Below are 12,550 nucleotides of genomic sequence, written 5' to 3'. Positions count from 1 at the left end.
TCGCACATAAATTGGTATCAATCGAATATTAAATGCGGTATCAGCGAATGAGTGTTTAGTCACATCACTAGTTAATCTCATGTGCGCGAGGCCGAATCCTTTTCGCTTTGTGCGTTATAATTTTTATAATATTTTAGCCTGCGGCTAGTTTTTTTTACTACGACTTGAATAAGAAATGACCGCTGAAAACGAACGCGAAATATTTCACAAGTTAGAAGCCATGAAGGAGATTAGGTATGAATATTATTGTAAATTTTATGAGATAAGTTCGCACCTGTGGACTCGATCAATAAACACTTGACACCGATTATAGTTCCGTAAATCCGTAAATCCTCAATTTATCGCTGTGATCATTGCGGCGTAGCCTGTTCTAAGTACTCCTTGCTATACAACCCTGAAAAGCTACCGATTCCACTGATATCATGCTAATGTTATTATTGTTTATGTTATCGACTTTGGCTTGATGCCGCTTATTGCATAATTTCTGTTAGTAGTTATTCCTTTGGACAATAATGAAGATATAAATTTTTAACAATATTGAAATGATATCCAGCCATAAGTCTTATTAGTAGAAACTAATTCCACTTACTACACTGAATTATCAGCTATTTATATTTATTTTATTCTACTATGATGCATAAACATGCTAAAAATAAAAACCGGGCAAGTGAGAGTCGGACTCGCGCACGAAGGGTTCCGTACCATAATGCAAAAAAAAACGAATAAAAAAGCAAAAAAAAAGGTCACCCATCCAAGTACTGACCACTCCCCCCGTTGCTTACCTTTGGTCAAAAATCACGTTTGTTGTATGGGAGCCCCATTTAAATCTTTATTTTATTCTGTTTTTAGTATTTGTTGTTATAGCGGCAACAAAAATACATCATCTGTGAAAATTTCAACTGTCTAGCTATCACGGTTCGTGAGATACAGCCTGGTGACAGACAGACGGATGGACGGACAGCGAAGTCTTAGTAATAGGGTCCCGTTTTGCCCTTTGGGTAAAACGGGACCCTATTACTATCCCTATTACTATCCCACATTACTACCCTAATGACAATCCCACACAGTGCTCGAGTAAGGTATCCTGACATTAGAATACCTAAGAATTTCTAGACCATAGTGCCCCCTCTTTCTGGACATTCATTAGTTATGCTATACTTAAATATTGGTACATCTATCTTTGAAGCCTAGACCCACTGAGAATTGAACCACATAAACCATTGATTTGGCTTATGTGTAATGTAATGTGATGTGTAATGTATCACCAATCATTTTGTTTAGGAATAAGACGATCACCCTGGAGCGCCTAAAGCGGAGCATCCTCACCGAGGTCCGCTCCGGAGACGCCGAGGGCCGCTGCCTGGCGCAGTACAAGCGTGAGATGGAGCTCCTGCAGCAGGAGAAGATGAGCCATGTGGAGGAGCTACGACAGATTCATGCTGACATTAATGCGGTGAGTAATAGGGTTTTGGAATATTTGTTTAAATAAAATTAAAAAAAAAAACATAAGTGCATAAACAGGTTTCAGAGGTTTTGCAAGCTTATATTTTACCTCATCGTCACCTGTTTCAAGTCGTCCATGGCGTTGTACGACTTGTTTGCGAATCACTTTATTTCTTGTTGTTAATATGTGTATGTCAGTCAGTATGTATGTTTGCAGCAAACTTTTGAGTATACCTATAGGTACTGTTTATGTTTGCAAACTGTTGTAAAAATCATCAGTCTTTGGTTGGAGTATCAAATACTCAAAATAGTAGGAAAGAGTCTTGGGAATGGTAGTGGATTTCTATGGCGAAAACAGGGAATTCGCGGTTTCTGTACTGGTTTTGTATGGAAATTCAGTAGTGAATACAATCAGGCGTTACTTTACGGAAATCCATATTAATTAAAACCAAAAATATTACTTTGCTAATCCGCGAAAAGAAACCTCACCTCCTCCTCTCTCCTCTCTCCTTCTCCTCCTCCTCTTTTGGCGGATTAGCAAAGTAATATCTTTGGTTTTAATGGAAATTCAGTATTTGAGTCTGTTTCTTCAAGATCCTAAATATCTTAGGCCGAACACTCTCGTCTTCATTCCTATACGGTCTCCTATACGTCTTCTTTCCTATACGGTCTCATAAAAATAAATATAATTGTAATGTAAATGCATTACCAATAATTTGTTTAAAAATTATTCGTCTTGTGACTAGGCCACCTGTCTATTAGTCTAAAAAACACAAATTTTAACCTTATGTCTGTGGTATAAGAATCAAAATCACATGGATATTTTTAGATTGATACAATGGCCTGTTTATTTGTATGTCTAGTTCGGAAATGTGCCGTTACAACGTGTTTGTTTAGATTGTGGAGAACTAGAGCTATTTTAATCCAACTGTGCGACTAGTCTTGTATGCTCATTGTTTCATGATTAGACCGCAGACTCCGACTTAAGTCAACCCACAAAAGTATAAGTGCGTTTTAGACCTCTTATGTTCGTATTTTTTTTCTATAGAGCGAAAGTGAAAAAATCAGGATTCAAATTGATAAAGTCAGTAGAGAAAATCTTCAAGATTGCTAATTAAATTTTTGGCAACTGTATTGTGATCTAAAAAAGCGATACGATTTTCACAAAATACTGCTCTCGGAACCTACTTCACCTTAATGGAGCTCTACAGCTCTACTCTACTGTAAACTTAGACCTAGTGTTTGAATAAAGAATACAGTTCATGAATATATATTTTAAAATTTAAAGTTCATTATCAGTATCTTTATAACGGACTTAGGATAATCATAATCATCATCATCTTCCTCGCGTTATCCCGGCATTTTGCCACAGCTCATGGGAGCCTGGGGTCCGCTTGGCAACTAATCCCGAGAATTGGCGTAGGCACTAGTTAGTTAAGGTACTTAGGATAATCATAATATCAACTCTTATTTAAAGTTTCTTACTTTCCACAGTATTTACATGTACATGTTGGTTACAGATGGAAACAGTGATAAAACAGACAGAAGAGTCGATGTCCCGGAAGTTGTCAGCGGCGTCCCGACTCCACGAGGACTATCGACCGTTGAAAGCGGAAGTGGATCTCCTACGGCGGCAGTGCTTAGGGCTGGAGCGACTTCCGGAGTTGCATGAGGAGGAGGGCAGCCCCGTCACACCAGAGTCAGTATCCTGTCAAATTAAATTTGATATTAATATGTTTTGCCTCACATTATAGCTGCCCTCGCCTTTATCTCGGCCAGGTATTTATAAACAGAAACCCACTTTTTTATACCTGACATTCCTGGAAATACGTTATTTCTAGTGAGTATTTTGTGCTTCAAATAATTGCTGGACCTCACCTATAATTGCTCGGCCAGCAACTTATACATATAAAGAGGAGACGAACTTACTTGTATTGTAACATATCTGGCAAACACCATGTTTCTAGTGAAATATGTGTAAAAAACCAATTTTGTTGCTTTTACATGGTGGCACACAGAAAAAATACAGGACTCATTTATGCAGCAGAAAAAGATTAATGTTTAGTGTTTGCAAATGTCATGCGAATGCATTATAATACATATACTTAATGTCTGCCTACGCTCATTGGCGCCTTCAAATTATAAAATCATCCAAAGTGAAAAAAAGTTTGATCTCGTTTCTTCAGTTAAATTCGTGAGATTTGATTTTATAACCACTATAAAACAAATTATTTAACTAATTAAACTAAATTGGAACTTTATTATAGCGAGCACTCTTATTTAGTTGCGCACACACACTCACGCACACTCTCAGTTAGATGTTGATAGAATAAGTTACCAGCTTGTCTGAGACCAAGAGTATAATATCACACTCGGATCGTTAGGGTAAATAATAAAAGTGCGCGCAATAAGATTTAGTCTTATTTTAAATAATAAATAAAATATTTTAAATATGACGACCGGTCTGGCCTAGTGGGTAGTGACCCTGCCTATGAAGGCGATGGTCCTGGGTGTGAATCCCGGTAAGGGCATTTATTTGTATGAGGATACAGATAATTGTTCCTGAGTCGTGGTTGTTTTCTATGTATTTAAGTCAGTTATATATTATACATTTCGTTGTCTGAGTACCCACAACACAAGCCTTCTTGAGCATACTGTGGGGCGTAGTCAATTTGTGTAAAAATGTCCTATAATATTTATTTATTTAATAAATGAGTGTAGAACATATGAGTTAAAATCATTCTAATTTGACTATAAAAAGCAACCATATAGAAGTAATGATGATTGTGACTAGATACAATTCAAGATTAATGCCACCACCCTCCCGATTAAAACTACATTCTACTGGCCCTTTAAAAATGTCGATAAAATTATATAATAAATTACCTGAAGAAATTAAAAAAGAAGAAAAAGAAAGTGTTTTTTCAAATAAACTAAAACAAATGCTTATAACAAAAACCTATTATTCCGTGAATGAATATTTAAACGACAAATTATTAAATGTCATTTTTCTGTACAATAATTAATAAGCTTGTTACAGTTGTTACCTAGTGTAAAAAAACACATTAGTTTAAGTTAGCTTAAGTTACTTATAAGGATTGCCATGCTCTAACGGGGCTCATGTTTAAAAACTTTTATTTCATAATATCTTATGTACAACATGAATGCAAATAAACTACTTGATTACTTGAATTGTGTGTTGCAGCCGCTTCCCCTTGCTGTCGGCCCCGGCGGCGCGGCCGGTGCCGTTCCTGGCGCCGGCGCCGGTGCGCAAGCCGCCGCCGCCGCCGCCCGCGTTCAGGTCTGCTCTCGACCAAGATTTCCTTACCGTCTCGCTGAGGTTCGATTTTCGTTTTGTTTCTTTTGTTTTACTCTCCCTTCATCCTTATTCCCGGTATTTGTTTTTGTATACTGAACTGTAGCCTAAACGTTTTTCTTTCATGTAAAAATAAACTAAAAAGTTTTTTTTTTACCATATAATAATGTGTTGTCATAGTAGCCTATCTGCCTACTTTATCTAGCATTATTTATTAAATACATACATTATTGCACAATTAGGGAATTATCGTAAGTCTAACCCTAAATTAGCCTGAGGCATTGTAGCCTATCTTTAAAAAAAACTCATATCCATTCCAGTCAGCAAATTATAAAAGAAAACGTTATAGTGGAGTTTAATTTAAAAATAAAGCTATAATTTACATTCAGTGGCATTTCTACTACTACTACTTTTAAAATACTACCCGGGAGTCCTAACATGCATTATTTTAGATTCAAATTAAAAAGGCAGTTCAGAATACAAATCATTGTTCAAGTGTTAAATAATTTTGTTTATTATAATTAATTTTTTGTAACATTTTTATTTAGTTATTCGATTTTGTTGCTTCTACATTTTCATAATTTTAGCTCTTACAATTTAGGGGTCATCCATTAATTACGTCACACAAATTTCTAGGTTTTTTGACCCCTCCCCCCCCCCCCTTGTCACATTTGGTCACATTTGGCAAACCCCTCCCCCCTAGTGTGACGTCACATTTTTTCTACGAAATCGCCAAATCGAATTAAGTAAGTACCTAAGTATTATTAATATTTTATCAAAATATTTTTGACGATATAAATATTAGTAATTTTATAACCCAAAACTGCTTAGGAAAGAAAATTAAAAGAATAAAAACGATTATCGTTTTAAAAACTTGTTATTTAAATGTACAGCGAATAAAATAATTTAAAAAAAACTTCGGTTGCTGATGAAGTTAAAGTGACGTCACAAAGTTTGTGTCTCCCCCCTCCCCCATGTCACAATATGTCACATTTTCTTGACCCCCTCCCTCCCCCTAAACGTGTGACATAATTAATGGATGACCCCTTATTGGTTTAACCATGTTAGACTACAAACAAACCCCAACGTCCCTACCCGCACGATAAAAAACTCGAATTCTAGACGATTTGAAACTTACACTCTAATAAACGAATAAACCAGAATACATTAATTAATTAATTAAAATAATTAATGTAATCCAGTATAATCATGATTTGACCAGAATTTCCACAAGGGTTTATTCATAAATTACGTCATTCCTAATTAGGGGAGGGGGGGTCTGGACATCGGATGATGGTAGCATGACGTAGGAGGAAACGGGGTCATTCGAAGCATGATGGGGGGGTCAAAAATCGATGACGTAATTTATGGACAGCCCCCAACGTAGTTTTCGTCCATCATGCTCAAAGATTTTGAACTTTATATCAAAGTGATAGGGTTTAATTTGCGTAATGTCTGACCCTTTTCCCAGTGCATACCATACTTCGTGCAATATTTCACAATATCACCCACTTATTCTATGATCCTTATGACACTTACAGGCAACAGCCCCCGCCGATGAAGTCCTGCCTATCCTGCCACCAGCAGATCCACCGCAACGCGCCGATCTGCCCGCTCTGCAAGGCCAAGTCTCGCTCGCGTAACCCTAAGAAGCCTAAGAAGAAATAGTCGAACGATACATGTCGTTAGTGTTTGCCAGATTTTGTTTATTATAGTCCTGGAGTGAGCCAAAAATATGTGCGGTCAAGTTTATATAGTCGACTCGAACAAATAATAAGGATCTTATGCATTTATTTACAGCTCGAAATATCCGAAAAGCATTGGGAAGAAGTCTATTTCATGTTTATTTATCGAATGATACTATATGTAACATGTCAGTACAGATGTACTGCATGATTATTTTTACTTACTTAACTTACTAACGGGACTTGTTATTTCAGTCAGTCTCGGTCTTAGAGCATTTATTAACTGGAGTGGCCATTAAGAGCTTACCCCTCTGCCGAAAAACTTGCATAATTGTGCAAACTTTTGTATGGACTGACATGGCTATTTGTACGTTACGTACGATTCACGTAGAAATAGCAATACATTTGACGTCCCCTCCCCCGCAAAAATTGGCCGACTGTTTCGTAAAGAAAATGACAGCAATGACATCTCCAGTTACTAAATGCTCTAAGGTCTCGGTACAAAAAATACTGACATTGACTGAACTAGCATGACAAATACGAACGTTTCCAAGAATACGATGCAAAACAATTATGCACTAACCCTCCTATTCATAAAACTTTACGGGCCTGATTTAGTTAAATTATGTTTTATCCCTTTCTTACAAATACATAACTCAAAATGACAGATAAAGACAAACGAGTATTAGCTTATTGAGATTTGTAGCGCGTTTATGAATAAGGGGGTACATCTGTATATACCGCATTGTTAAATCTTGTCAGATTTATTAATAAATTGCTATTATTTGTTTTGATAGTAACTAATCCCCCATTATTACACTTTACGATATGTTTTAGAGTCGAATGCACAATTTTTTTTTTTTTGTTAAGTTTTGAAGGAGATTTCTTTTATTCATATAAAACACGCACGAACTATTGAACTTACGGTTAGAATTTTAATTGTGTGCGATGGCCTACTGTTTGTATTATTCTTCTCCAACCTTTTTCCTTAAAAAACATGCATTCATATTATATGTAAAAAATGCATGCCAAGGAATCACGATTTTTTTTAAATATAAATACGCATACATTTTTCATGTATTTTTCAACAATTTCAATGTGTGCCAAATACATAGTAGGAAAAGGGTAACAAAATATATTTCGTTACAAATTTCTAGCTGCTTGTCAATTGGAGGACATTCTGTTATTAATTACTTTAAATTTGTAAACGTGAAGTTCTAAATGTATTATTGATTTTACTGCTTAGACCTGCAATATTATAGGGCATTGAATGTCAAAAGTAGCGTTGTCCAATCAAAATACATTGAAATTGTGCCAATAATATTGATAAAACATTGTAAACATCCTTGTTTTCTATAACGCATGTAGATTTTGTAAATAGTTTTATAGTGTAAGTGTAGGTTAGGCTAGTATTAAATTGTGGAGTCCAAGAGTGGTCTCTACATATAAACCAATAAGCAAGGATGTGGCCCTGACATCAATTCTCCCGTTTAATTTTATTTTATTTCCAATTAACTACTTTACTATACTGCAAAACGTAATTTAAGACCAAAAAAAGTAAGAACATGTTGACACTTTTTACTAGCGCGTCTTGTATTTATGTAAAAATAAGTAAATAAAAGTACTTTTTTTAATCGTAGGAGTAAAATTACTAATAAATAAATTATCTTAGCGTGATTATTTATCAAAAGGAATTTACTATTTTACAAACAAATTATTGCAGTGGCAACATTGTCTTACTTATTTTGGTCCTGAATTACGTTTTGCAGTTTAGATCTGAGAAATTATTCTTAATATTTTTCTTACTTACGAATCTTATGATGTGTGTTTAGTCTAACTGCTTACGTGCCTAAGTCTATATAAAAGGATGAATATATAACAAGGACGTAGTTGTAACGGGAGAATTATTAGGGTTACCATATGTAGTCCTTGTTTTTGGATACGTATTGATGTTAGGATTTTAGTCATCGATCAGTCGCGCTCTGATTTACCAGTATTCCGTATCGTTACTATAAGCCGACTTGATATTGTCTACCATGCCAAACATTGCCATTCTTGGTTGCCGTTCACACATATTACAATTTAAATATAGCTATTTGGCAAAGAATCACAGCCATGAGCCAGGAAATGGCAAGCAATTTTATTTCTTTGAAATGGAAATACTGCGTATTACCATAGAGTAATATAAGTAAAGAAAGAGTGGTAACTCCATACATCAGTTTTCTTACCAGAACGCGCGTTATTTCGTAGTCGACATCTAGCTTCAAGTAGCGGAATATATCAGTACTGCTAGTCGACATAGTTGTCGCGGCGAACAAAAACTCTAATGCTCAACAATATTCAGCTAATATTACAACCGGATTACTCGAAACTCTATTTTCAACTCCTTCTGCTTCTAATATTAGTTGTAAATTGTTTTAGCAGTACATCTTTCGTCAGTAGCGGCACTTGTGCCATCTGGTGTCAAGTAGCGGTACTGATAGTTCCACTACTTGACGTTAGATGTCGGCTACGAAATAACGCGCGTTTTGGTAAGAAAACTGATGTATGGAGTTACAACTGTTTCTTTACTTATATTACTCTATGGTATTACTCATCGCACAAATAGAATTTCATTTTATATTATGAGAGGATGTTATGTAAATGTAAATGACTATTATATAGAACAAACAAATAACATTTTCTAGAATCTCAGGATATACCTCAGGCATTATTTTGCATGTTGAAAAGTTGATGTTTTCTTGCATTAAAAACACGACAGTTGAGTGTAGGAATTCTAGTCGATTGACTACTTCGTTTTATAATATAACTGTATTTAACAACTAACGATTACCAGCGAACATAGATACATACATAATAAACTAAACAATAATATAATATCCTACCTGCCCAGTTACAATACAACAGCCATATTACAATTTTCTTGTAAATAGTAGCGTACAGCGCATTGTGTATAGCTATGTTTTTACAATAAAACGTTCATATGTGTCGACCACTGTCTTTTAATTTAATTCTTGTACATTTTATATATCTATCTATCCTACAGTGTATCCTAAAGAATCTGGAACTTCCTGGATGCAACGGGCATTAGTAATGAACTTTAAAGAGCCGTCACAATAGATCAATGATGGTCGATGCGACACACAAAGGCCCACAACACCACAATAATAATAAATAATCCTACAGTGGCAGATTTGCAGTCTTTGCCGCCCCAGCCTACCCTACACAGTACCCCAGGCCCTATAGCCGCTCCTTTCGCAGCGCCCATCATATTGACTACATTTTAAGTTATTTCTTGTTATCATCAGCAAATTTTTTGTCACAATTTGCCGCCCCTAATTAGTAGAGAGGATATAGCCTTTGGGGTCAAAATAATTCCCACAAAGACGGGGTTTGATGTTTTTAGTTCTTTGTGTGTATCTTTATGACATACTAAAAATATATCGAAATATATTCATGCAAAACGCATTTATTGACATTTGAAATTTGAAAAATCAAAAATAATATTAAAAATCGTGTGTGGTATCAAATAACAGGAAATTACACGCTAAAAAAGATTGTGAGATTGATTTTACAAAATAAAAATAAAAAACAAAAGTAGTGGCTTAAAAACTGATTTTTTTTCAATGTTGAAAGTTATTTTCTACACTGAAAACAAAACTAAACTATTATAGTTTTACACATCAAAATACATTGTGTAAAAGAAAAGAATATTTAATTCATGAATACTTATTTTTAATTATATTATTATAATATGAAAAATATAGGCTCACAGGCTCTATATTTATTTAAAAGTTTTATCAATAAACTGAACGCACTTCAAAGGAGGTGATTGGCAGAATATAAAAAACAAAAAACGATTGTAGACTAAGGGGCTACCGCGAAAACCGAAATTCGCAAATTGCGGGGATCTTACTCTTTTACTCCAATGAAGGCGTAATTAGAGTGACAGAGAAAAATGCCCGCAATTGACGATTTTCGGTATTGGCGGTAGCCCTACTAGTCATCCGAATTTGCTCGATCGAATTCTTGGCCGGAAGTGAGATATTTGATATTAAAGGACTCTTTTTTTAGTATGTTGTAAATAATTCTTTAGTATGTTCTAAAACGGTGGCGCATAGCAAAAATGTTCTTATACATAAGTAATCTGCATAAAATTACCCACAAGAAAGATTCAGTACAATTTTTCGCTAGGATCAATATTCAAAGAGATATTAACGCGGGAAAGTTAATTATAATCACTTCTAAGGTCCCTTTTTTTTAGTTTTTCGTAAATAACTCGTAAACGGTGGCCAATTTAAAAAAATGTTGTTAAATGTTAATAATCTACACAAAATCCTCTATAAAAAAGATTCAGTACACTTTTCGCAGGGATAATTACTTAAAAAGATAATAAAGAGGGAAAGTTAATTATAATAAATTCTAAGGTTCCTTGTTTATACTTTTTCGTTAATAATTTGAAAAGTATGACTCATAGCAAAAAATACTTATACATAAATAATAAACATAAAATTTCCTACAAGAAACATATGGAACACTTTTCGATAGGATCAATATTTAAAAAAATAAAGCAGCGAGTAAGTTAATTATAATAAATTTAAAAGTCCCTTTTTAGTTTTTCGTAAATAACTTGTAAACTGTGGCCCATAGCAAAATAGGTCATACTTTACAAATTATTTACGAAAAACTAAAATAAAGTGACCTGTGAATTAATTGTTATGAACTTTCTTCCTTTAATATCGTTTCTAATATTGATCCTAGCGAAAAGTGTTCTACATGTTTCTTGTAGGAAATTTTATGTTTATTATTTATGTACAAGATTTTTTTTGCTACGAGTCATACTTTTCAAATTATTAACGAAAAAATAAAAACAAGGAACCTTAGAATTTATTATAATTAACTTTCCCTCTTTATTATCTTTTTAAATATTAATCCCGGCGAAAAGTGTACTGAATCTTATTTGTAGAGAATTTTGTGTAGATTATTAACATTTAACAACATTTTTTTATATTGGCCACCGTTTACGAGTTATTTACGAAAAACTAAAAAAAAGGGACCTTAGAAGTGATTATAATTAACTTTCCCGCGTTAATATCTCTTTGAATATTGATCCTAGCGAAAAATTGTACTGAATCTTTCTTGTGGGTAATTTTATGCAGATTACTTATGTATAAGAACATTTTTGCTTTGCGCCACCGTTTTAGAACATACTAAAGAATTATTTACAACATACTAAAAAAAGAATCCTTTAATATCAAATATCTCACTTCCGGCCAAGAATTCGATCGAGCAAATTCGGATGACTAGTCTACAATCGTTTTTTGTTTTTTATATTCTGCCAATCACCTCCTTTGAAGTGCGTTCAGTTTATTGATAAAACTTTTAAATAAATATAGAGACTGTGAGCCTATATTTTTCATATTATAATAATATAATTAAAAATAAGTATTCATGAATTAAATATTCTTTTCTTTTACACAATGTATTTTGATGTGTAAAACTATAATAGTTTAGTTTTGTTTTCAGTGTAGAAAATAACTTTCAACATTGAAAAAAATTCAGTTTTTAAGCCACTACTTTTGTTTTTTATTTTTATTTTGTAAAATCAATCTCACAATCTTTTTTAGCGTGTAATTTCCTGTTATTTGATACCACACACGATTTTTAATATTATTTTTGATTTTTCAAATTTCAAATGTCAATAAATGCGTTTTGCATGAATATATTTTGATATATTTTTAGTATGTCATAAAGATACACACAAAGAACTAAAAACATCAAACCCCGTCTTTGTGGGAATTATTTTGACCCTCACCTACAAGTTTTCATACAACTCCTCTACTAAATTTTTGCCGCCATAACTCCGGGCATACTGGGCCTTAGGGCAAATCCGCCACTGCTATCCTATCAATCTCTCACAAAAACCGACAGAGACGCTTCTATTATGTGTTGCTGTCTCATTCTCAAAGCTGCGTTCTTGTCGCTCGCTATTATAATAAATAGAGTGCTCTATATCTTACTTGCACAATGAACAACGTAGAAACTTATCTTAATTACTTACAAATTACATACTTTTTTATAATTTTCCAGAACTTATGTTTTATAA

General features: G+C 34.0%; 1 protein-coding gene across 2 annotated transcripts; it reads left to right on the top strand.

Moving 5' to 3' along the window:
- The first annotated feature begins 50 nt into the window (after nt 1-50).
- Nucleotides 51-9,436, top strand: LOC134794117 (zinc finger C4H2 domain-containing protein). Of its 2 annotated transcripts, none has more exons than XM_063765825.1 (5): nt 51-234; nt 1,282-1,453; nt 2,964-3,142; nt 4,649-4,744; nt 6,301-9,436. In XM_063765825.1, the coding sequence occupies exons 1-5, from the start codon at nt 176-178 to the stop codon at nt 6,425-6,427; spliced, it is 633 nt and encodes a 210-aa protein (XP_063621895.1). In that variant the 5' UTR covers nt 51-175; the 3' UTR covers nt 6,428-9,436. The 2 variants fall into 2 exon arrangements, with proteins under 2 accessions (XP_063621895.1, XP_063621894.1); XM_063765824.1 differs by having other exon boundaries at nt 52-234; nt 4,649-4,783.
- Nucleotides 9,437-12,550: the final 3,114 nt, after the last annotated feature.

Source organism: Cydia splendana, chromosome 10 (assembly GCF_910591565.1).
Source record: "Cydia splendana chromosome 10, ilCydSple1.2, whole genome shotgun sequence".
NCBI classification, from domain to species: domain Eukaryota; kingdom Metazoa; phylum Arthropoda; class Insecta; order Lepidoptera; family Tortricidae; genus Cydia; species Cydia splendana.
The sequence above is the reverse complement of the archived record's forward strand: the minus strand, read 5'-3'. Positions and strand labels throughout refer to the sequence as shown.

What these genes read in the sequence shown, in the direction of transcription:
- LOC134794117 (XM_063765824.1), top strand. Translation starts at nt 176, where the DNA reads ATGACCGCTGAAAACGAACGCGAAATATTTCACAAGTTAGAAGCCATG. An exon ending in GAAGCCATGAAGGAGATTAG is followed by an intron (nt 235 to 1,281) that starts GTATGAATATTA and finishes CATTTTGTTTAG; the next exon opens with GAATAAGACGATCACCCTGG. An exon ending in GGCAGCCCCGTCACACCAGA is followed by an intron (nt 3,143 to 4,648) that starts GTCAGTATCCTG and finishes TGTGTGTTGCAG; the next exon opens with CCGCTTCCCCTTGCTGTCGG.